Raw genomic sequence first — 24,110 nt, forward strand, 5'->3', positions numbered from 1 at the left:
ATTAATTCCATAAAATAATAAAAATAGAGAACTAAAATTACAATTAAATCAAAATATCATTATTTTACTACCTCTAACGAAGTTGTGAGATTATGCGATGGTATCAATCTTATTTATTATATGTATGTTTTATTTTTAAAATAAAAGTATATTTTATTTAGAGTTTTACTATTTTGATTCAAATGGCACTAAAAGAAAGAAAAAAAAACAAGTAAGAAGTCCGAAATACTTAAAAATAAAAATTGTTGTTTCTGGATATTTTTCTTTAAAGAAATGTATTTTTTAAACCATATCGAACTATTTTACCAATGATTTTTTCGATTGATTCTTATTCACAAGATTTCTCTAGTTATTTATCTGAACAATTTTGAAAGTCAACAAAATCAAATAACATATCAATTCTCGGTTCAACCAATTTAACCCCCAAGTTCAGTTTTCATAACATTGATAATTAATATATAGACCCAAGAACCTTGTTTAAACAACAAGTTAGTGTGCTAATTAATTAAGTTGGTCAATATCTAGTTGGCACTTCAAATAATAAGCTTTGAATAGCCCTCCTCATATCACTAAACCAAGCAACCACAAACTTTAAAAGCGTTTAGAAAAAGGATACATGCAAATCTTAAGCCGAACTTTTGGGCCAACATGCATATACCAAAATTTTCTCTATAAATATTTTGTTCACTACAAGCACCTCTCCATCATTCAACCAATTTAAAATCATAAGCAAAGGAAAGTAACAAAAAAAATCAAATTAGTTAATTTAATATCATTAGAGAGATCACCAAGATGGCTACAAAAAAATGGAGCATCTTGGTGGCCTTAGTTATATTACTTATCTCTATGGAAGCTGCCATTGCTCAAGGCCAAGGAAACGGTAACGGCAATGGTAATGGTAATGGCAACGGTAAGGGAAATGGTAAGGGAAATGATAAGGATAAAGGCAAGGACAAAGAAAAGAAGAAGGAAAAAGTTCCAAAAAAGAAGAGTCCAAAGGAAGAATCTTCAAATAGTGAAAAGTTACCAGCTTTGGAATCAGGACAGGAGAGAGCATTCTGTAAAGCACCAACTTCTTCTTGTCATTTCAAGACACTTGTTTGTCCATCAGAGTGCAAAACCAGGAAGCCTAAGAAGAACAAGAAGCAGAAAGGTTGTTTTATTGATTGTAGCAGCAAATGTGAAGCTACTTGCAAGTGTAAGTTCAAATCTATATATATATTTGCCTATGTAGTATAGTTTAATGTACAAAATTTGGTTTCTTCGCATTCAAGCAATCATGCAATTGCTTGTCTGAACTATTAGATTAAGATTGGACGACTCATTCTTCATTTTTATATTTTGGACTTAAGCTACGTGAGTCGTTCAATCTTAATTTGATGATCCAGGTCATGGGACTGCATCAAGTTCCTGATTTTCAAGATTTTGTCTATGATAAGGTCAACATTGTCTCCTCTCATGCTCTTCCATTTTATACTTTTTATATATACATGAATTAGTTTAATTAGAGAAAAATTGTAGGTAATATTATTAGAGTTTAAAGACTACACATTGACAGTGTCAAATTTTATTAGATCTCAGACCAAGTAGATATATGTTGAGATATTTTTGAAAATAATATAACAAAATGACATTATTGTTAAATCTGATTAGATGACTATGAATAATTGTTTTATAGTTTCGGTGCATAGTCTTTAAACTCATATTATTATTAAATATTCAATCTTAGGGAATTTCTTAGTACTGTACAAGTATCTATATAATCATGACTAACTCAAGTGCATATACATAGAGCAAGAAGTGAGTACTGATCATTCATGTTGAGTTTGTTTCTTTTTGCAGTTAGAAGAGCAAACTGTGATGGTTATGGTTCATTGTGCTACGATCCTCGCTTTGTTGGTGGGGACGGTGTGATGTTCTACTTCCATGGAGCCAAAGGAGGAAACTTTGCCATAGTTTCCGACGACGAATTCCAAATCAACGCACACTTCATCGGTACTCGACCTCAGGGAAGGACTCGTGACTACACATGGGTGCAGGCACTCGCTGTCATGTTCGACGTGCACACTCTTGTTATTGCAGCCAATAGAGTAAATCAATGGAATGAAAGTGTTGACTCTCTTACAGTGAAATGGGATGGTGAATCAGTAACCATTCCTATTGATGGTGAGGCTGAATGGAAGACTAATACCGACGAAAGAGAAGTTGTTGTTGAAAGAACAGATGATACCAACAGTGTTAGAGTCACAATTTCTGGTTTACTTGAAATGGATATAAGGGTGAGGCCTATTGGAGAAAAGGAAAACAAAGCTCACAATTATCAGTTACCATCAGATGATGCTTTTGCTCATTTGGAAACACAGTTCAAGTTTAAGAAACCTACAGATTTTATTGAAGGAGTTTTGGGTCAAACTTATAGGCCAAGCTATGTTAGTCCTGTTAAAAGAGGTGTTGCTATGCCAATGATGGGTGGGGAAGATAAGTACCAAACTACGTCACTTTTTTCAACATCCTGCAAACTATGCAGGTTCCAAAGGCCATCTGAAGATTCTTCCACTAGCCAAGGACTAATTGCTCAATACTGATATCATGAATCAGTATGAAAAATAAGAGACTCTTTGTGATTGAATTTGTGACATCTTTTTATTTTGGTTTCTTTTGTATTGTAATGTGTCCAGATAAATAAGGGACAAAAATGTTGTCCATGATCATTTAATTTGGTCAAAATTTGTAATGATTGATATTAATGTCAGATTTCTTTTGTACTATGATGAATAATTTATTTTGATCTTTCATTCTATGACCTACCATTATACCACATAAATGGAGGTTCAATTTGTCTAATAGGATTTTCGTAAGTTTCTTGATGAAAAATAATATATTAACGATTGCAACGGTGGTTGTTTTCTCGTATTTTGAGTTTTTTCTTTGTGATGTATATAATTATCTCTCTTAGATCCAACGGATCCGTAGCATCTAAGAGAGAGAACTAGATCCAAACCACTTTGATGAGGCATATCACAAATGTATAAGTGTAGTATTAGGTTGTATCTTGATAGCATGTTGCATGATACAACCGCCATAGAGAATCCAAATCCATGAAGAACCCTTTTTATTTTTGGAAAATTGCAATTACAAGTAAATGAATCCGACTTCTCTTATAAGAAATAATCCATTTGCTTGTTCCTTTGATGAGTGAGAATTGAGAACAACTTTTTGTCTTGTGAGTTAGAAACCAAACTCTCATGTAAAAATACTACCATAACACAGGCATTAGAGACCACTTTTTCTTCTTTCAAATATTTTTTTTTTTGCAATCAACAATGCACTGTTTTTTTACTCCCCCTGGTTTACAACTATAATACCATCTTGACTATAACTTAGGCTAATCAGGAATCATCTTGATCTATAAGATGAACCCTATGTAGGTAGTACAAAGGCTAGAAGCAGACATGTCTATGTACAAGCAGCTTCAACGGCTAAACTCTTTGTTACTCCTCTACACGGATTTCCAAATGTATTAATTGATACTCCAATGCTACAACTGCTTGATCCAATGCAGGCCTGTTAATGCACATCACATTCAGTATTGTCCAAAAGGCAACATTATAAACATCTTATTTAAAAAGAAAGGGGAATATATATTATATAATACCTTCTGTACAATGGATAGAGCACCATTGCTGCTGCAACGTCCGTGGTTGAAGTTTCCACAAGTCCCTTGCGGCGTTCCATAGCTCGCAAATTTAATGGAAGTTATCACTTGATTAGGAGAAGGACACTCCAGTGACAATACAGGACCTACTTCTGTTCCTGATTCTGTATCTAAATTCCACATGCTTACAGGTGGAGGGTGAGATTCAGATACGTGTGAGCAAACACTTTCTATCTGTTTTGTAGCTATAGAGATTTTTGTAGGGTCGCCTCCGCTTTCCTCAAACAAAACAAGAGTGTTGTTGTCTGGTTTCAACCATGATCGCGGTACATGATATCTGCAGGATCAGTGACTCAATGAGTATCAAAAAGGTCTTATTATTTATTTTCAAGAAGTTTTCTCATGTTGAATAGAATATCTAACACTTACAATGTCTGTGATGGTTTTCCACAGTTCTTTAGACATTTGCCTGAATCATACGGTCCTCTATAATCACATGAGTCGGTACAACCAGAACTTGGAGCGGCATATGTAGGCCAGTACCGCCCAATGCTTTGCCCGTTCACCCAAGCTTCGCCTTTTCCCATCCCCGTGAAGTCAATTGCAACTGGGTTCGTGCCCGAGGGAGCAGCAAAGTTCGTCTAATACAACATGTATCAACATTAGTAAGGAGCAAAATTATTGTGCTATGATAGCATTCCTTTAATTTTCTTTCAAGTATTTCTTAATAAGACTACCTTGTACCAAGTCAAAGGCTGATTTGTAGGCAATGTTGATTGTGAATTCCACTGTCCAACCCTTCCACTAACCAAACCTAAACCATCACCTTTAAAGCCAACCTGCATTCACAAAAATAAAGCCATGTTTTAATCTATGACTCGAATTATAACGAAAAATGAAATTCATTTCAGCTGTATCACTTTGGTTAATTAATTCACAAAACTCAAAAAGATAAATGATAGCAGGCCTTGAGTTAAGCCCAGACTAACCTGATATGTCCACGTTTGTGAGGAGAGATCGATGGTACTGCCATTTTTCAAACCTTTCAATGTTACTGGACCAGTGATCCCCGCACCCCTTGTGTCGAAAAATGCTCCATAATTCTGTGGTGTGTAAAATTCACATTAGCAGATGTAGTAATGAGAAATGACTAGATGATGCATAATTAAAACCAAGGTTTCGTCGATGTTGTAGACAGTTAATTATGTACTTTATAATAAGAAAATATGAACCTGTAATCCCACTGTTAAACTCAGAAGATCAATTGTGTTATTTCCAACTACAAGTGTAATGGGAATGTCCACATTGACACTAGCATTTCCACTGTTTCCTGCTCCACTCCCTGAAAAAAATTTGCGGTATTAACATATCTGAATTTCATTACATAATTCATGAAATATTCCGTTGAACTAAAGAAAGAATCAAACATTTTAATTTAGTGAGAGTATATATAATTCAACATTGTTATCAAGATATTAATCTTTAAACTTTTTTTTTCTTACCTGCACGCTTCCCATTTATAAAAGCATGAAGGGCATGGCCAAGCGACTCAATGTGAAGGACAGTTTGAGCACCAACATTATCTTCAACATTAATGCTTCAAAATAAATTGTAAAAAGGTTAACACACGACAAAGAAATAATGGTAAAAAATAAAGCTATCTCAACCTTGGAAACTCATATACCTTAATGAGTACCACAAGTAGTCGCTTTTATCAGCGGTTGTATTTATTTGCTCCAGTAGTCCAGGTTTTGAGAATGCATCATTCTTTGAAATACCAACCGGTTCACTAATCCAACTCCAGCCTGAACTTGAACCGTCCAAAGAATCAACCTCTTTTAAAGATTCAGCTGTGAAGCTTGAAATCGTAGATGCAGAATTAATCTGTCGTACCAAAAATAACTTTAGTTTATGCTAACTTACTGAACAAGAAAACAGAAAAAATGATTTCGACAGTAGACTGATTAATCACATGTAGCTTAAAAATCAGCTATGAAGCACTGAAACACACAGATACTAGACACCGGTAATAGTTTGAGAAAACGAAAGTAAATGAATTTAACTACATATGTCGAACACCAGACAAGCCTTCAATTTGAAGTGTTGGTGCTATATAGAAAGTAAGTCTAGTCAATTGATCTATATATATTGATTGGAAGTTGATGAGGCAAACCTTTGCAGTATTAAATACAACATTCTTGCAGTCCGGTAAGGTGCTCACAGACCATCCAGGCAAGTAATATGAATTGCCGTCGAAGGTAACATTTGCATCCGATGTGTCGATGTTGGCAAGGAAGGCAGCACATACATCTCCTGTCTTGTAAGTTGCAATCTGAGATTGAATAGAAAATCTTAAGAGATATTGGTAACTATTCCGAAATTTAAAACTTGATAAACTATAAGAAGTTAAACAAGAAATTGTAATCTAAACTTAAAAAGGGTCTCTTATTACCTCTATATTTGGACCAGGAGATGTAATGTTTGGATCTGTAGCTATTAGTGCTTCTTCACAAAGCTTTATGGCCTTGTGCAATTCTTTAAGATGGCCCCATTTGGGTTGTCTAATAATTCCTGCATCAAGCAATAACATATTTTATATTTACAATTACATAATATTGTTCACTGTGATTTTTAATGGCTTCTACATATAAAATAATCATATAATGTGAACTGAAAGAGTGCATACCATACTCATCAATGGGTGAATCATAATCATAACTAGTAGAAATGAAAGGTCCACCGCTTGTGCGGCCAAAGTTAGTTCCTCCATGGTACTATTTCACAGAAAGCAACCAAAAAAAAGTTGCAGTATCAGTTGGTTTACTTAGTGTCTTGCATACTAAGTATTGAGCTTAAACTACATGTGAGGTTGCGTTTACCATGTAGTAATTATTAAAAGTACCACCCCGCTGAAAAAAGCGCGCCACGGAAAATGCAAGATCTTCCACTGGTCTGTAAGGAGTGGCACCTCCAAATGCAAGAAACCTATGGTTTCAAAGAATTCAAAAGGGAGTTGAATGGAAAAGTAGATAGACAGTTAAATCAAATCATTTTGTGAGTAGAAAGGAACGGTGCTAACCATCCACTCCAATTCTCAGTAAACATTTTCGGTTTATTGTCAGAGTTTGGTGTGAATTGATCGCAGTAAAAGCTGTTGCACGTGTTTATCTGCAAGCATTTAAGATACAATAATTCAAAAATTAACAGTCAAGTAGGACAGTTTTCGAAAGCAGCGTAGTAAAATAGCTTTGTTATAAACTGCATAAAACTATGTTGATAGTGAAAAGGAGCAAACATACAATTGGATCAGGTGCATCTGCCTGCTGGCACATAACCCAGGGGACCCCTGTTTGAAGAGATGTAGCCATTGATGCTGCCCAATCAATGTAAGTTTTAGCAGCAGGACCATAATCCCTATCAATGTTTCCATACTCATTTTCAATCTGTCATTAGAAAGTAATGATTTTCTCATTAAAGAACTATATACATTTTCTCATTAAAAATGGCATGTGTATGATTTTTTAAGAGAAACCTGAGATAAAATAATAGGTCCTCCTTGTGATGCATAGAGATTCTCTTTCTTCATCATTTGGACAATCTTATTGGTAAACCGCTTCATTTCTGCCTGAATTACAAATCAACTTCAGATAACAGAAAAAAGCAGATTCCACAACATGAGACATAGAGAAAGAAATGAATTATTACCTTGAATGGTTCATTATCAGTTCTGAACTGAATTCCAGGAATAAAATGCAACCAAAGAGGGAAACCACTGTTTAAGGAGAAAAACAAATGAGATTATTATGAAACTCTCCTTAAAATGATACATTGAAAAGATTGATTTTTACCCGTAATTCCATTCAGCACATGCATAAGGACCGATCCGTAGATGCACATATAGACCTGCTGCTGCTACTGCCTTCACAAATCCAACCAAATCCCTTCTGCCTTGAAAATGATACTGCCAAACCAAAATATGCAATCCATCATTTATTTGAAGTCTTTTGATAGAAATTGAAAACTTCTCTTCCAAATTTCATGCTTTTAAGTGCTAAAAATACTATTTAATAAATATCTTCAAGAATGATGTTCTATTCTTTTCCTACTTCTAAATAATGAAAAGTTTCATAAGTTTGAAAACTCACACGATGCAATGTAAGAGACAGTTAAAGCAAGACAGAAGAACAATGTGAAAAGGTAATGGAAGAGAACAGAACCTGGCCTTGAACCGGTTCATGTAAGTTCCAGAAAACATAAGTCTCAATCACGTCAACTCCTCCATCTTTTGATTTTTGAATAAGGTCTGGCCACATCTGCAACAACAAATAACTATGAATCACTTACACTGACACAAACACAAACACAAACACCAAACGCAACATCAACACGCAAACACCAGTAATAATTTTTTTTTTAAAAGTGCTTGAATATAATCACATGTATAAGTGTCAGAAACCAGACACGTCTTCGACTTGAACTACCATAGTTAAGTTAAAACATCAAAGACAATTCAAATAAAGAGTGTATGTTCACAAACACAAACAAATAGAGAGAGAGACCTGTGGAGTGCTACGAGGGTAATGAATGGAACCAGAGATAAAAACCTTGCGTTTGCCATCAATGAGCAATGCTCTATGATCATAAGTAACATTGACACAAAAATAAGTAGGCAAATAAACACCAAGGAACCAAACCAAAACAAACACAAAATGTGTTGCTCTCATTGCTTTTTTTTGTGGTTTGTATAAGCACAAATGAAAAAAGAATAAAAACTAAACCAACACAAACGAATGAAGAATGATTCTCCCTTTGTTCTTGCTTCTTGTATTTATTTAGAAAAATGTTTCGTGTCCAGTCATACACACTTTATGAGATAAAGAGATAAAAAGAATTACGTGATACATGTCATATATTGATAATGTGATCCAAATATAGAAATAAAGTTAATATAAGATGATTAAATGACTTTGAGGTTTGGGAAACAGTTCAGAAGGAAAAAGACAAAAAATATGGTTGCTTTCTTACTAAATAAATTATTGGATGAGAATTGTTTGTTGAGTTGGATTTATTACATGTATGAGTTTGTGGTGTACTTTTTTATCACATGCGTGTAAGTGTAAGAGGTTGTTGCTTAGCCGCTTTATGAAAAGATAACAACCGAATACAAATTTGATAAACTTAGAGAGTGGGAAGAGAATCTGATTACAGAAGAGAAGAGATGTGAATTAAATAGGTATAAGTTTTTTAATTTCTTTAACTTAATTAAATAACCAACGATGAGTGCAAGATATCGTTAAATTGAAAGTTTTCTATGGTATTCAAAATGTATATACATCTCAAATTTTCGTTTACTTAATTTTATTTTTATTTTTCTCCTTTTATCATATCATTATCATTTATCTCTTTATTCAAGATTTTTACAATACATTAAAAAATTAACATATTTTGATTCTATCAAAATTAAATCAACATTAATTAAATGACATATCATTTATTAATAAAAAAATTTATAGTATAAATGTATATTTTTTTATTATACCATAAAATTTATCCTCTTTATTATTTGTAATGTATATACTAAATGTGATGTACACCAAATATTATTCTTAAAATAAGAAATTATTTTGGCTTACTCAACTGTAAACATATTTTTGTAAAACTCAAATAAAAGCAAATGTGAACTAATTTATTTATATTTAACATTATTATTATTATTATTATTATTATTATTATTGTTTCAAAAATACTCTTAATTTAATTTATTTATATCTTGAGGAAATTATCAATATAATTAATAAGCAAATTAGTAAATGTATTTCAAATTTTACATGAAATAAAAAAGTTTAATGCACTTCAATATTTTTCTAATAAGAGTAAAAATAATTAATTTTAGCCATAAATGAATCCAAAAAAGTCGGGTAAGATTTTTTTTTATTGAGAAAAGTTAAGATAATATTTTCTTGTAAAATAAAGATAATATAGTTTATATGGAGTATTCATTCTACATATATGTATTTTACGTAAAATTATGAAACTTTAATGTTGTTAATTATAAATCTTAAGAACTATGAAAGTAAATATTTTTACTTATGAGTCTGGAAGAAGTAGATAAGATAGGCCATATGGGGTGTTTATTCCACGTATAAACATTTTCTTATATATTGCATGAAATATAAAAAAAAATCTCATAGTTAATCAAAGATATATCTTAATGTGTAATATGATCAAGATAAAAAGTAGTTAAATTAAGACAGTCTGATATCGTTTTTTTTAATTAAGTAGTATGTAGTAATTATTCTACATATAGGGCATGCCACACCTATTGATAGTATATTATTTAAAAAAAATTAATATTTTTTATATAATTTTAATATAAAATATATCTTCCGTCGTTTATAATAAAATGAAGTAAAATATAAATTTTTGACAAAATCATAATTCATCAAATTGAAACTATTCTAAAGTATTAAATAAATACACCTAATTAGTTTGTCCATATTATTATTGAAATAATAATTTAAAAAGCTTGTAAGCGTATCTAACAAAATAAATAAAAATGTTGTCAGTGTCATCGTCGTCTTTCCTCAGATCTGGTGCTGTCTTCTTCCTATGGTATTGTCCACCCGGTAGCATTTTTTGTCTCATTTTGTAGCTATGTACTGTAGTATCGATTATCTGTAGGTAGTTAGAGCATCTCCAATTTATTTTTTCAATCAATTAATTATATATACTTTTTTAAAAATTACTGTATTTCTTTTTTCATTTTACACGTATTAATATTAATAAAAACAAATTCTTTTGTATCTTTAAGTTTTAGCGGGTATTAATAATACTCATCAATAATATGATGTGGTTGAACAACTGACATACTATTAAATGGAGAAAATTATAGTCTACATTTTTAGTATTTGAAAATAATGTATAATTAGAAGGTAAAATAGGATAAAATAATAATTCATCTTATTTTGAAAAATAAAAAATATACATTTTAAATATTTTTTGTTTGTTAAAATAACACTTATTATAAAATAAATAAAATGTCATTTTAATACACTTTTTTCAATATGTTTTTTAATTAAAATAAAAATAAAATTTGTCCAATCTCACTAAATCATATAAATGTCTCATAAAATATTTAACTTAACTCATTTGAATTTCAACTTATTAGAGATTACTATATATCTATTAAGATGAGTATATTGATGCTACTATAATATTTTTATAATACATTCACAAATTATTAATACAAATTTATATTGGTTCATTTAATATTTTTATAATACATTCACCAAATTATTAATACAGTATATATTTTCTCTGTAATTTATTTTTTATTTGTAGGTAATATATTTGAGATTTTAAAATATTTTTTTTATATATTATTAATATTTTATTTTATGTAATTTAAAGAAGTTATGTAGTATTAAATTATGATAATCAAGATTTTTAAATTGCGTGTACAAATTTATAAACATCGAATCAAGATATATTTTTTTATATAAGGAATAAATTTTTTTTACATCATATAAAAAATTTGGTGGTAGTATTTTGTTTTTTCAAATGATGGAATGTTTTTTAAAGTAAGTTGTATAGACTTAGTTGTTTTTGTGTGTTTTTAGTATAATATAAAGTTTTATCATACCACACCAAATTTCTATTTTTATTATTATTATACCATTCATACCTTTAAGAGTGCTTTGTTTTAGATTATTTGGGTATACAATTATTTTTTAAGTACAAAATATTTTTAATGTTTTCGTTATATTTGTGCAAGCTTTTTCCAATTACTTAATTGAATTTGTAATAAATTTTTTCATCTTCGCGCTTAACGTTTTTAATTGCTTAATCACCTTTAGAATATTTACTGTTTTTAATTTAGAATAAAAGTTCATCTTTAAATGTTTGAAATTAAGAATTTATGCAATTTGTAGTATAGGAAGTGCATGGAACCAAATTGATGATTTCAACTTTTAATGCTAGATTTAAATTTTGACTTAATTGCAATTTTAGTTCTCATGTTTTAGCAATTTTTAGATTTTGGTTATTTTATTTATAAATTAACAATTTTGATCTCTTAATTTTTTCAAATTTTGAAATTAAACTCATCTTTTTTTCCCATTATGCTTATGTGAAATATTTTAATATATTGTGGCATTTATTAATTTAAAAATTATTGCCACCTCAAATAAATATAGTTATATTAATTATTTATATTGTTGTAAAAAAAACTATTATTAATTAATCGAATTATCTAACTATTTTTCAAAGCAAACTTTGTGTCTTGTTCAAAAACAAAAAGTTGTCTGGGGTCAAAATAGAAAGAGGGAAAAGAAAACCAAGAACCCTAGTAGAAGAGGGAAAACACAGCGCAATTATCATTAATATTTTCATCATCTTTGATTGTTCTTTTGTGTTTGCAATCATTTTTATCCGTTCGCAATCGTTCTACTTGAGATTCATCTATTTCGTCAACTCGCAATTTGCTGGTTTTTCTGTGTTTCATCCTCAACTCATTGTGTTTGTGTTCGACAATTTAGTTGCATGCGGTTTTTTTTTTCTCTTCTGTGTTCATCATTCATCGCGATTCTTATGTGTTTATGCTTTGTTCTTCCGTTGTTGTGCTCACGATTCACCGTGTTCGTATTTTGTGAATCATCAACTATGTAAATGACTTCATCTTCAAATCATCAATTGTGTTCAAAGTATGTGTCTATTTTCTCATTTGAATCTCTATTGTGTTATTTAAGGTTTTCATAATTTGTGTTTGTAACTATATTGTTCTTAGTGAGTTGGCTATTAATTTTGTAACTCTAATTTAGTAGTTTGCTTGCAACTATTTTTGATTTGAGGGCTACCAAATGTTGCATAATCATTTGTTATTTTCAATTTTTATATAAAATCATTTTAAACATCAAATAGTGGTGTGGAATGAGAAATGACATATCTAGACTCATTATTGTTATTGAATGGACTAGAAGAAGGAATTCGAGACAACAGTAATTTGATGATTACAACCATAACAAACATTCGTGTCTTTTCTACGAAAAAGTTTTCACACCATTTAACATTTTTCTCGTAGTTTAGGGCTTTGCACATTTTACTTTTAATTTAGCTATTGATTTCACTATTGTATTTTTGTGTTGCTGATTTTGCTATTTTCTTGCTTATTTTTTATGGTGTTGATTCGTATAGGTCATCACAAGGACAATAGATCATATTACGTATATATCATGGTGGTTTATTTATATAAATGTCTTGTAAAATTTATATTAAAGGTCAAATAGAGGAAACAAATTATGGTTAGGAAGTTGATGTCATGTCTTAGACGCATATAGCAAAAGTGGTTAAATAATTGCGGTATAGAAATTTCAAAAGCTTGTATTATTGTTGTCCTAAGCTAGCACTTAGTCATGGATTGAGGCCTCTAATTTGCGATGATGATGTGTTAAAATTTATTAAAGATGTTAAGGGATATGAAGTTATTGAACTCTATGTGGAACATCTACTTGACCCACCAATTATAGTTGACGAACATATTAATGAGGCTATTAATCACAAAGGTAAGGGAAAAAAGAAATCATTTGACGAAGAAGATGAATATGAAGGTGATAGTGAAGACAAATATGTTGAAGTTGAAGATGAAATCAAAATTCAAGGTAATGCTAAATGTAAAGTTAATGTAGAAAATGAAAATGAGGAGTATGTTGCTAATAATGAAGATGGTAGTGATGATTATACTGAAGATGATAGTGATTTTGAGGAGAATTGAGATTGGGCTACTGTGTTGCCACAAGAAATCGTGTATTTTATTCTAATGTTGACACATATGAGAATGTTATGATTTTGGATTCTATTATGCTCGTTGAGTTTGAAAATGGGATTTTGAATGGTATACCATGTTGCCATAGTATTACCTACATGTACCATAGAGTCTAGAAGATTATGTTGCATTATGTTACAAATATATTTAATTTTGTTTGTTAAGCTATTATTTTAACTCAACTTTTTAGTTTAAATTTTTCCTTATTAAGTTATTTAATTTAGTTTCATTACTTCATACAATACAACAACATTTATGTTATCATATTCTTACATTATCATGTCTCCAAATGGTCTAAAACTTTTACTCATTATAGATAGCGAGTCAATAAATCCACAATGTATGAGAAGAACACTAGGCAGACTCAAAAAACAAATAAATAAGAGTATCCCACGTATGTGACCATATGTTGTCTTATTTTTTTTAATAAAGAAGAAATGTTAAATTAATAGATAAAAAATAAAATAAAACTAAATTACATTAATAAATTAAATAAAATATGAAGAAAAAAATACATATACTTGACATATGCGTATAAGTCATCACAAGGGCAATAAATCATACTACGTATATATCATGGTGGTTTGTTTATAGAAGTGTCTTGTAAAATGTATGTTAAAGGTCAAATAGAAGAAACAAATTGTGGTTGGGAAGTTGATGCCATGTCTTACACGCATATAGCAAAAGTGGTTAAATGTTTGGGATATAGAATTTCAAAAGCGTGTATTATTGTCATTCTAAGCTAGCACTTAGTCGTGGATTGAGACCTCTAAATTGTGATGATGATATGTTAAAATTTATTAAAGATGTTAAGGGATATGAAGTTATTGAACTCTATGTGGAACATCTACTTGACCCACCAATTATAGTTGAGGAACATATTAATGAGGCTATTAATCACAAAGGTAAAGGAAAAAAGAAATCATTTGACGAAGAAGATGAATATGAAGGTGATAGTGGAGACAAATATGTTGAAGTTGAAGATGAAATTAAAATTCAAGGTAATGTTAGATAATGAAGATGTTAGTGATGATTATACCAAAGATGATAGTAATTTTGAGGAGAATTGGAATTGGGCTACTCTGTTGCCACAAGAAACCGTTAACAAATTTTATTCTAATGTTGACATATATGAGAATGTTATGATTTTGGATCCTATTATGATTGTTGAGTTTGAAAATGGGATTTTGAATGGTATACCATGTTGCCGCAGTATTATCTACATGTGGTATAACCATGAAATTCCAGAAGATTATGTTGCATTATATTACAAATATATTTAATTTTGTTTGTTAAGCTATTATTTTAACTCAATTTTTTAGTTTAAATCTTCCCTTATTAAGTTATTTAATTTAGTTTTATTACTTCATATAGTAAAACAACATTTATGTCATCCTATTCTTACATTATCATGTCTTCAAATGGTCCAAAACTTTTACTCATTATAGATAGTGATTAGTGAATCAATAAATCGACAATGTATGAGAAAACACACACCGGAGACCCAAAAAACAAATAAACAAGAATATACCAAGTATGTGATCATATGTTGTCTTATTTTTTTAATAAAGAAGAAATATTAAATTAATAGATAAAAAATAAAATAAAACTAAATTATATTAATAAATTAAATTAAATATGAAGAAAAAAAATATCAAAATTATTACAATTTTGTAAATATATCAAAGAAAATAACGTGTATACAACTTCATCATATTTTGACGCTGTTGCAAATAAATTAACAAATTTATTTCATTGTTTTTCTATTTTACAATCTATTACAACTTTATTTAGACGTTTCAAAAATTAAAAAAATCGACGTGGAAATATAATAAAAAATTATCCATCAAAACCAAGTTGTACTTAGATGATGACGTGAGAAGTGGAAAAGACTATATATACACTCAATGTCATGAACAATTTACATTAATTGACTCTTTTTTTTTAAATCTTTACAGAATAATCTATTATTTTGTATACAAATCATTTTTTATTTTAATTTATAACAAACACAATATTCTTTATTTATATATCTTTTTCATGAATTTGATGGATATGTGAATATTTTACATGTATCTTCGAATCGACTACATATTACTATTTAATTATTTTAACACATCTTATATACATTTATATCTCACTTTCTCGGTTGCCTTATTAGTTTCCTGTTTTAACTATTTCGCTGTTATTTTTTATATTTATTTTATCTTATGTTAAATTATTATTATATTTCATTTTTTATTTTAAAAATATATTAAAATATTTTGTTTTTAAATCTTTTAACAAATTTGTTTTGATGGCAGAGATTTTGAGGTATAAATGGTTGTCAAAATAAATTTATAATATTTTAACCATTCTCTTTTATTTTAATGTTAAATTTATATTAACAAATTTATACTATTTTAACAATTCTCTTTTATTTTATCGATAAATTTATATTATTATAACAACTCTATAACATTTTACAGAGATATGGTACATTGTAATTTGGTAACAATTTTCACCTTTATTTTTTTTATCGGATTTAATAAATAAAAATTAATAAAAATAATTATAAAAAAGTTATTATTAAAAGTAGTAAATTATATTAATAACATGAAACAAAATCTATTGAACAGAATAAAAAAATATATATTAAAAGAGATGGTGCATTACTGTTTAAAAATAATAAAAATTAATGTTAATCTTACCAATTTAAATAATACAAATTATATTGCAATTTTTTTAATTAATATGTAATAATTTTTTAAAATATGTTCTTATATTATAATTATATTTAATTTTTTTAATATATATGTTTACATTATAATTTAAATTATAAAAATTGGTTTATTTATATCTGCGTATTAAAAAATATCTATTTTTGTGAAAATTGTTTTGAGAATATTTAAAATAAATAAATTTTTAAATATATTTATGGATGTTTAGGTTAAGAAATACTTATCTATTAAAAACAATTTTTCTTCTTTATAAAATGTATCAAATAAATTTTTTAATTCACATGTTAACAAACTCTTTTAATTTCAATTTTGAAGACGTGTGGTTTATGTATTATAAAAATCTATATCATATGGTCAGTACTTAGCCAACATCATGGAATTACTATTGAGAGTGGTTAGGTCATTCAAAACACAATTTTCTAAATGGTTGTTGTTTCCTTGGTGCTTCGGTTACATTGTCTAACATACATGTAGATCACTTACTAATTTTTATTTGGGTAAGCTTTTATATTGAATAATGTTATAAATGACTGTTTAACATCCCGTTTTTAGCTATAAATTGATCTTAAAAGTCTGGAAACATGATTTGGATAAGAAAAAGTTGTATAAAAAATATTTGCATATAAAATTCTTCATCTAGATCATCATGTAAAAGAAGTATTGTGAACATCACGTTGATGTAAATGTCACTTTTAAAATTAAAGAGTGGTAGAAATAATTCTTGTTGTTAATTACGTAACATGACGAAAAAGTATTGAATAAATCAATACCTTAAATTTAAGTGAATCTTTGACCATAAATCTAGATTTCCACCTCTCTATGGTACTCGTCAATTGTAGATAGGTCTATAAACATAAGTAAAAAAGCTTAGAATACCTGAGATGTAAAGTGTTATTTTTATAGAAAAATTCATTCAAGGTAAAATTATAAAAGTTGATAAGATGTCAAAACCCTACTGGCTTTTAGGTAGCCTGACCACGTCCTGTATAGTCGACATTTGACTATGTACAATTTGTCTCCTTATCTTTAAACATAATTGTACTCTTAATCTTTTTTTTAATAGTATTTTATTGTGCAATGCTTATAATAACACTAAGTCAAACAAGAGGTAGTAATAATCAGATGATCCCAAAAAATTGTTCACCAAATACACATAAGCATAAGTTGTGCTACTTAGACAATAATGAGTCAATTACAAAGTTGGAACATGAGCAAGTCTTTGTTAGAGGATACACTCATATGATCTTAGGAAATATCTCAAAAAGCTTACCCTACACACTTAACTTATAACATCAAAGAACTTATATATTTATCTTGTGAACACTGATATCATCAAAGTTAATCACGAGTCATTGTTTTTTAAACCAACTTGATTCTAACAAAAACTTATATATATAGAGTAACTAGTCTAAATAAAGATGTCTCATGATCTCTAATGTCTGCACCAAAAATTTATTGAGAACTATATATATATATATATATCGCAAAATGATACAACAAGAACTAAAACCCTAGACATAAATGTAAAACTCAAATAAAAATAAACACCACAATAACAAATTATTTTTGTTACATTTATATGAAGTAATTTTATATATTCTTTAAAATATTTGCCCCCCTCTACAAAACCAATTACAATTGATTAAAGTTAAAACAAAAATAAAATTATAAAATCTATTTTATGATTTTAAATTTTAGAGAACATATATTTTTAAATTAAATGAAAAAAAAGCTTTTTTTCATTTTACCCCAAACAAATTTTATTTTTAACATTAACACCTAAAATGGTTGTTTGTTCTCTAGGCCTGAACGTGACCTACGATTAACTTTTTGGACATTGGTGAAAAAAAAGAGCTTCAATAACATTCTCCAATAAATCGAGTTTCAAAGCAACACCTACAATAGGCAAGATTTAAGGTAAGACACTAACATTGATATACTAAAAGTACCACAAACTCTTAAAATATTCAAGGCTGAAGGCAAGAGCCAAACAAACTTGAATATTAAAATTTTTTATTTTTATTTATAATAATATTTCAGTTTTCAATATACAAATAAGTGACAAAATTTTATTTTATTTTTTAAATTTTTTGGTACAACATTTGTTCTCGAAATATTTTTTAAGCTTTCTTATACATATTTTGTTCTGAAAAATTTGAAACCCCTAAATATTTTGAAAATTTTAATTTCTTTTTTAAAAGATTCTATGTTTTCTGGTTAAAAAAAAAGTTTTATAATACACAGTTTTTTCCAGAAAACTGAAAATCCTAAATTTTTCAAAAATTATTTTTATTTTTATTTTTTATAAAAAAATCTGTATCGAATTTTTTTTCTTCAAGTTCTCTAGTACACATCTTATTCTGAAAAACTTAAAATCTCAAGTTTTTCAAAAATTAAAACTAATTGTTTTTTTTAAATAATAAATTTTTAGAGTAAAATTGACATTTAAAAAAAATTGTAGAAGTATAAATATAAGAGTGGGGTATAGGGTAAGGCGTTCGACAAACAATAGAGGCAAATCTAGCTTTCGACGCCCAGAGGCCCTGTACCATTTACAGGTTTTTGGGCCTAATTGGACTATGTTAATCAGACCGAGTATCCGGTTCGAAACCCGGTTCGAGCAGAAAGCGAAAAATAAAAACCCTGTGTTCGAAACCATGACAGTGGTGAGAAAAGTTCTTCTCTCATCATCATCATCAATGGCTTCCTCAAACAATTCCATAGCAGAAAACAAGAAATCCAAAAACACAGAAACTTCAACACCCACTAGTAAAATCAAAAAGGAAAGAGACATCGAAAAATCGAAAGAGAAAAAGAAGAATAGTAAGAATAAGAAGCTCAAGCTCAGCAATGGAAATTCCAAAGAACATGAAGAAGATAAAGGAAAGCAACGTGAGCACGAAGTTGAAGAAGGAGGAGGAGAAGGAGAAGAAGAAGCGAAAACGCACGTGTTTCCGATGAATCGAATTAGGACGATTTTAAAAGGTGAAATTAGCGATTTGCGTGTTTCTCAGGAAGCTATATTGGCAATTAACAAAGCTACGGTAACACATTTGTTTACATTTTTTCTGTTATAGTTTCTATTACTTATTGCTATGAATTTTTCTTTAAGCGCGTTTGCATTTTTGTTGTTGTTGTTGCAGGAGAAGTTCCTTGAACAATTGGCGCAGGAAGCTTATGCTTGTTCTGTTCAGAATCGTAAGAAATCATTGAGCTACAATCACCTATGTAATGTCCCTCTCATTCTCTCCTTTTTTCAATAAGCTATTTCTCTTGTACTGGATGCTTATTTGTTTGAAACTATGTGATTGCCATTTTATTCACTAGTAGTTTATTTTTTGGTGTTGTAACCTATAATTTCATCCTAACTGGCCAAACCCCTGGCCTGTGCAGCATTGCTTCACTAACACTTTAGATAGAAGGTGTGTTCGGTATCATGATATAGGCACCTATACATGTTGTTACATTTATTCACTTATATTATTTTTTAAGAGTAGTGCTATATGGTGCAAAGTTTGTACTCACGAAATACGCGAAGACGGATGCACGCACATATAAAAGCTGACTTCTTTTTTAGGCAAAACTCGTTACTTACAAACCCTGCTACTCTTTCTTTTGTCAAAACTTAAACTAAGTACTTATGAATTAATTTATCAATATCAAACAAAATCAAAACAATTAAAAAATTTCCTTCATCTACTACAACCTGCAAAGAATAGGAACCACTGATTCATATTAAAAAATAATAGGAACCACTGCTCTAGTAACCCTCTGCAACCACAGGTATACAACTCACAATCCCTTTTGCAATTACAAGCTATCATTGTTGCTGCCACCATCACTGTTGGACTACCAATATGGGTATCAATGATTGACCCGTCCTTGCATTTTAAAGCAGTGAATATGCATCACATAGACATAAAATACATATATTACAAAGGGGTTGATTTAGGATAGCTATTTCTTTCAAATGGAAAATTAGAAAAAGAAATTAAAAAACTCACATTGAAAGCGGAGTCACAGATGGAAAAATAGAAATTGCTAGGTAACCAGCAAAAGTTAATAATGGATGTAGACTAAACAGAACAAGAAAATACTGCATATTCATGCTTGCTTGCACAACTGCATATATCTCTTTCCTTTTTTATCTACTGGGGGTTTTTTTATAGCGTTAATTAGGACGAGAGAGCTCTACAAAATTTGTGACAAGTCTGATTGGCCTCAGCGTTGCCGTGCAGAAATGATAGGGAAACTATTTTTTCATAGTCGATGGTGACCCAATTCTGTTAATAAAGTACAGGTGAGATCAGTATTTTTTTTTTTTACTCAGGCAAGATCGGTATTAAAAATCAGAGAACAACTAAATTAAATATCCACATAAGCAACCTGCTCATTCGTGAGATTTACGAAATTATTGTCGTGCTATCAAGCATTTCTCATTTTTTAAATGTCTATGTGTCAGTGTCAATGCTTCATAGCGCCTCACCACACCAGCATTAGCCCAAATGTAGTGGCTTATCCGCTATTCACATTTATATCTATATTCTGGGAAGTTAAGAGATGTTTTTCTTCAATTAATATTGTCTTGGACATTTAGGTTTTATTAGGCTATAATTATAATATATAAATGCTTTTGAGTAGGAAAGATGTACTCTGACAGTCATGAATTGGTACGTGACAATGGATTATCGAGTATTTACCTTCCTATGTAGGGTTATTTGTCTATGTATTGTATTTGACTATTTGTTACCTTGTGATTGGTCATTTTTCCAATCTTATTGTGTTTTCTTACAAAAATATTCATCACAATTACAATGTAATTATGAATATATAATTTGACATTTTTTTTTTGTACTTTGAAAATTAGCTGCTTGAGACTTTCAAAGGTATTTGGCCTTTAAGGTAGGGAATATCATACTGATCTTATTCTGGTACAGAGAGATTCACAATCTAGCAGCTGTTCAAAATCAACTCTAGTAATAGTTAATATTGAACGAACTCGGTATGAAATTTTTCCACACAAAAAAGCTATAGAATCTATTCCACCAATCACGTTAAGCCTAACAGTTCATGCGGGCCTTGGGGGAATGGGTAATAAGATATGAGGAAGCCATGTCGTGTGATATTAGTGTGGATCTAATTCATATTATCTAGCATTTTCCATATTGATTATCTCTCCATGTGATGTAAAGTGTAAGGGATTTTCAGTTATACCTTTCTTCTTGAACCATTTCCTTCCTCTATTCACTTATGAATAGTTTTCAACCCATTCACTTATAAATATCACCACCACTTGGTTCTTGAAACCTAAATTATAATATTAAACTAGGCTTAAATGGCACAGAGGTATGGTAAAATCATTCAACTTCTTCAGTGCTGTGAATTAGAAAAGGGAGCGGTGAAGATCTTTCCAATATTTTCCATTGCTCTTTTGGAAAATTGCTTTTTCATTCCAAGTTATTGCAAATATTGCCTTCTCTTTTCCTGTGCAATGTTGAAGGAAAACATTCGCAGGTGTCAAGAGAAAAGTTATTAATCTAAACCATTGATCAGGCACCGGCAGTTAATTCACTCTAAGCCTTTTGTTAGTTTTTTTTTTCCTTACAAGCTCCACCAATAAGAGCAAAAGTGAGGAGGGTGAGTTCTTACAACTCAACTTTGTAAAACCTTTTTTATTTTTAGTTGGCACTTGGCAGTGTTAAAATTGAAATATGAACCAACACAAGATTTAGTATTGACCTATGGCCTAAGTGGGTTGTTGAGCTGCTATTTTGTATGTCCATGGGAATTGATCCTTGTGCATGTTTATTTGTGTTTGCTTGTGCATTGAGACCATTAAATATTTTCAATTACTGATTAGACAATTGCTTTGTGTTTCAGCACATGTTGTTAGTAAGCAAAGAAGATATGACTTTCTGTCTGGTAATTTCTAATCCCTGTTGAAATTTTGTCCAGTAAGCATTGAAATATTTGAAGTTCACCTTGGCATCTATTTATTTAGCACTAATTAGAAGGGGTTCTGCATTGCTTTTGCTTGTTCAGATTTTGTGCCTGAGAAAGTGAAAGCTGAGGATGCATTAAGGGAGACAGACTCAAGAGGGAATAGATGAGCTTAGGAAATGTAAAGCAAAGATAATGGAGAATGTAAGCCTATTTTTTTGTTTAATTTGTCACATTCTGAAAGGGAAACATGTATGGTGCTTGACATTGCTTTTGGCAGCATGCCTGCAACTGTTATTTTCATCGTTATGTTGAAAATTTGGTAACATATCTGAAGTTAAATTTGCCTGTGGGAAGATAGGAAACATATATAAAATTGCTAACTACAGGATGGAAGTTAGAACCACTCTTAAGCTGTGTTTGGAAGTTTTTAGCTGGGGAGAATAGATGGTAAAGGAAGGGAAAGGGAGTAATGTGATTGATGGAAAGTATTTCCCCTTGTTTTGGATGTTTAAGGAAAGGCGGGGAACTTTCTGTCCTGGTTTCCTACTTTCAATTGCTTGGTTCCTCACTCCCTCCCCACACAACTTTTTTTTGTCCCCTCCTTACAACTTGCAAACAATAATTTGGTCACTTTCCCAATTTGTTGCCCCCCTCTTCTTCCAAAGACCTCAAATTCACACATAGCACAATGTTTGTTTTGTTTCCATTTATTTAAAAAATGATTCAATAGTTTAGTTTTAGATACACATTTCTTTCTTTTGCCTAATATTTGTATTTTGGTCACAATTTCTTGCTCAGTGCTTGGTAATCATTTTGAGGGTAAGAAACTACATTTGAATAGAATAATATAACTTTTTTCTGCCCCTCAAATTGGCATCTTGGATATGTGTTCAGTGCATCACCTCATAAATCAGTATCTTCCACCAGGTGTAACCAAACTGTACAACATTAGCAGGAGTTAGTGCAGTGGTCTTCTAAGTAGTTAGTATTCCTTCTCTGTTTGAAACCATCAATTTTCCAGCATTGGGAGTTCATTTGCCTTTTCCATATCATGAGAAACACACTTCTCTTTCTTTTGTCGTGTTTTTTGGTTTGTGGAGGTTCCATTTTTATAGAAACATGATGCTCTTAGATATGGCTCCCTTTGAAAATCAGAATTCTTGTTAACCAGCAAACAACTTATTCTATTGAACTGCTAAGCGAAAAGTTGGTCCCTGTGAACCTTCTTTCACATGTTTCTATCTAAAGTATTGACTCAAATCAGGCCTAGCAATCAGCATATGATATTCAAACTAGACCCGAATATGTGATACAGAGACTGTGGTTCAGATCAGTGGCGGATCTTCTCTAGTACAGGGGTGGTTTAAACTTTTTAATTCTTAATAAATAGATATAGATATATTAATTACAATATTATGTGTGTTATACATGTTATATAATACATATGGTTCGCATTTTAACATGTATGTTAAACTAGCGCAGTGGTTATGCCGATTATGGATAAGCAAATGTATTTGGTTCGAGTCCTTCAAGGCTAGTTTTTGTATTTCTTTTGTTAAATATAGTAATTTATTTTAAAAAGGTAAAATATATATTCTATTATTTAATGGCCCTGTCTATAAAATTTGTGAAGCTCCGCCAATAGTCTGAGATTGCAAGATTTTTAAATGTCAATGGGGATGTTGTCCCTATCCAATTTCTTAAATGCCTAATAACTATTTACTTAGAAGTGAACCTCTCAACGGTTCTTAGATGCCTTGATTCTATGTGAATTAGTCACCCCAAAAGATTAGTCCATACCGCGAAAGATCAGGTTAGACAAGTTTCTGTCATGTTTGTTTCAGGAATCTAATCTAGTTAATCTGTTGGTAGTTTTAAGATAGATTCAAACTTTCTCATTTCTTGGTGTTATGGCTCAATGGTTATGCAAAAAACACACGTGAGGGAACAACCACTTTAATGGCGTATCGCG

The 24,110-nt window shown here is 30.1% G+C and overlaps 3 protein-coding genes across 4 annotated transcripts; 2 read left to right on the plus strand and 1 right to left on the minus strand.

Annotated features, from left to right (window-relative positions):
• Positions 1-692: 692 nt before the first annotated feature.
• On the plus strand, positions 693-2,768 carry LOC101510502 (uncharacterized). The gene is made up of 2 exons (XM_004505926.4): positions 693-1,198; positions 1,843-2,768. The coding sequence occupies exons 1-2, from the start codon at positions 793-795 to the stop codon at positions 2,583-2,585; spliced, it is 1,149 nt and encodes a 382-aa protein (XP_004505983.1). The 5' UTR covers positions 693-792; the 3' UTR covers positions 2,586-2,768.
• A 456-nt stretch (positions 2,769-3,224) lies between these two features.
• LOC101510176 (beta-galactosidase 8) lies at positions 3,225-8,561 on the minus strand. The gene is made up of 19 exons (XM_004505925.4): positions 8,215-8,561; positions 7,873-7,968; positions 7,504-7,616; positions 7,361-7,427; positions 7,188-7,280; positions 6,955-7,098; positions 6,735-6,823; positions 6,535-6,640; positions 6,342-6,429; positions 6,108-6,226; positions 5,829-5,987; positions 5,340-5,539; positions 5,158-5,252; positions 4,888-4,997; positions 4,645-4,758; positions 4,393-4,494; positions 4,085-4,296; positions 3,656-3,992; positions 3,225-3,564 (listed from the first exon to the last, which is right to left on the minus strand). Exons 1-19 carry the CDS (start codon positions 8,377-8,379, stop codon positions 3,457-3,459), a joined length of 2,517 nt encoding a protein of 838 aa, XP_004505982.1. The 5' UTR covers positions 8,380-8,561; the 3' UTR covers positions 3,225-3,456.
• Positions 8,562-18,792: 10,231 nt separating this feature from the next.
• On the plus strand, positions 18,793-22,471 carry LOC101509858 (uncharacterized). Of its 2 annotated transcripts, XR_012163569.1 has the most exons (5): positions 18,793-19,239; positions 19,339-19,423; positions 20,434-20,495; positions 22,076-22,117; positions 22,238-22,471. XR_012163569.1 is itself a non-coding variant. In XM_004505924.4 (4 exons), the coding sequence occupies exons 1-4, from the start codon at positions 18,853-18,855 to the stop codon at positions 22,303-22,305; spliced, it is 582 nt and encodes a 193-aa protein (XP_004505981.2). In that variant the 5' UTR covers positions 18,798-18,852; the 3' UTR covers positions 22,306-22,471. The 2 variants fall into 2 exon arrangements, 1 of the variants encoding a protein (XP_004505981.2); XM_004505924.4 differs by lacking the exon at positions 20,434-20,495 and having other exon boundaries at positions 18,798-19,239.
• Positions 22,472-24,110: the final 1,639 nt, after the last annotated feature.

Source organism: Cicer arietinum, chromosome 6 (assembly GCF_000331145.2).
Source record: "Cicer arietinum cultivar CDC Frontier isolate Library 1 chromosome 6, Cicar.CDCFrontier_v2.0, whole genome shotgun sequence".
Lineage (NCBI taxonomy): Eukaryota > Viridiplantae > Streptophyta > Magnoliopsida > Fabales > Fabaceae > Cicer > Cicer arietinum.

What these genes read in the sequence shown, in the direction of transcription:
- LOC101510502 (XM_004505926.4), top strand. Translation starts at nt 793, where the DNA reads ATGGCTACAAAAAAATGGAGCATCTTGGTGGCCTTAGTTATATTACTT. An exon ending in ATGTGAAGCTACTTGCAAGT is followed by an intron (nt 1,199 to 1,842) that starts GTAAGTTCAAAT and finishes TTCTTTTTGCAG; the next exon opens with TTAGAAGAGCAAACTGTGAT.
- LOC101510176 (XM_004505925.4), bottom strand. Translation starts at nt 8,379, where the DNA reads ATGAGAGCAACACATTTTGTGTTTGTTTTGGTTTGGTTCCTTGGTGTT. An exon ending in TGTGCTGAATGGAATTACGG is followed by an intron (nt 7,428 to 7,503) that starts GTAAAAATCAAT and finishes CTCCTTAAACAG; the next exon opens with TGGTTTCCCTCTTTGGTTGC. An exon ending in CTGATAATGAACCATTCAAG is followed by an intron (nt 7,281 to 7,360) that starts GTAATAATTCAT and finishes TTTGTAATTCAG; the next exon opens with GCAGAAATGAAGCGGTTTAC.
- LOC101509858 (XM_004505924.4), top strand. Translation starts at nt 18,853, where the DNA reads ATGACAGTGGTGAGAAAAGTTCTTCTCTCATCATCATCATCAATGGCT. An exon ending in ATTGAGCTACAATCACCTAT is followed by an intron (nt 19,424 to 22,075) that starts GTAATGTCCCTC and finishes TTTGTGTTTCAG; the next exon opens with CACATGTTGTTAGTAAGCAA. An exon ending in AAGATATGACTTTCTGTCTG is followed by an intron (nt 22,118 to 22,237) that starts GTAATTTCTAAT and finishes TTGCTTGTTCAG; the next exon opens with ATTTTGTGCCTGAGAAAGTG.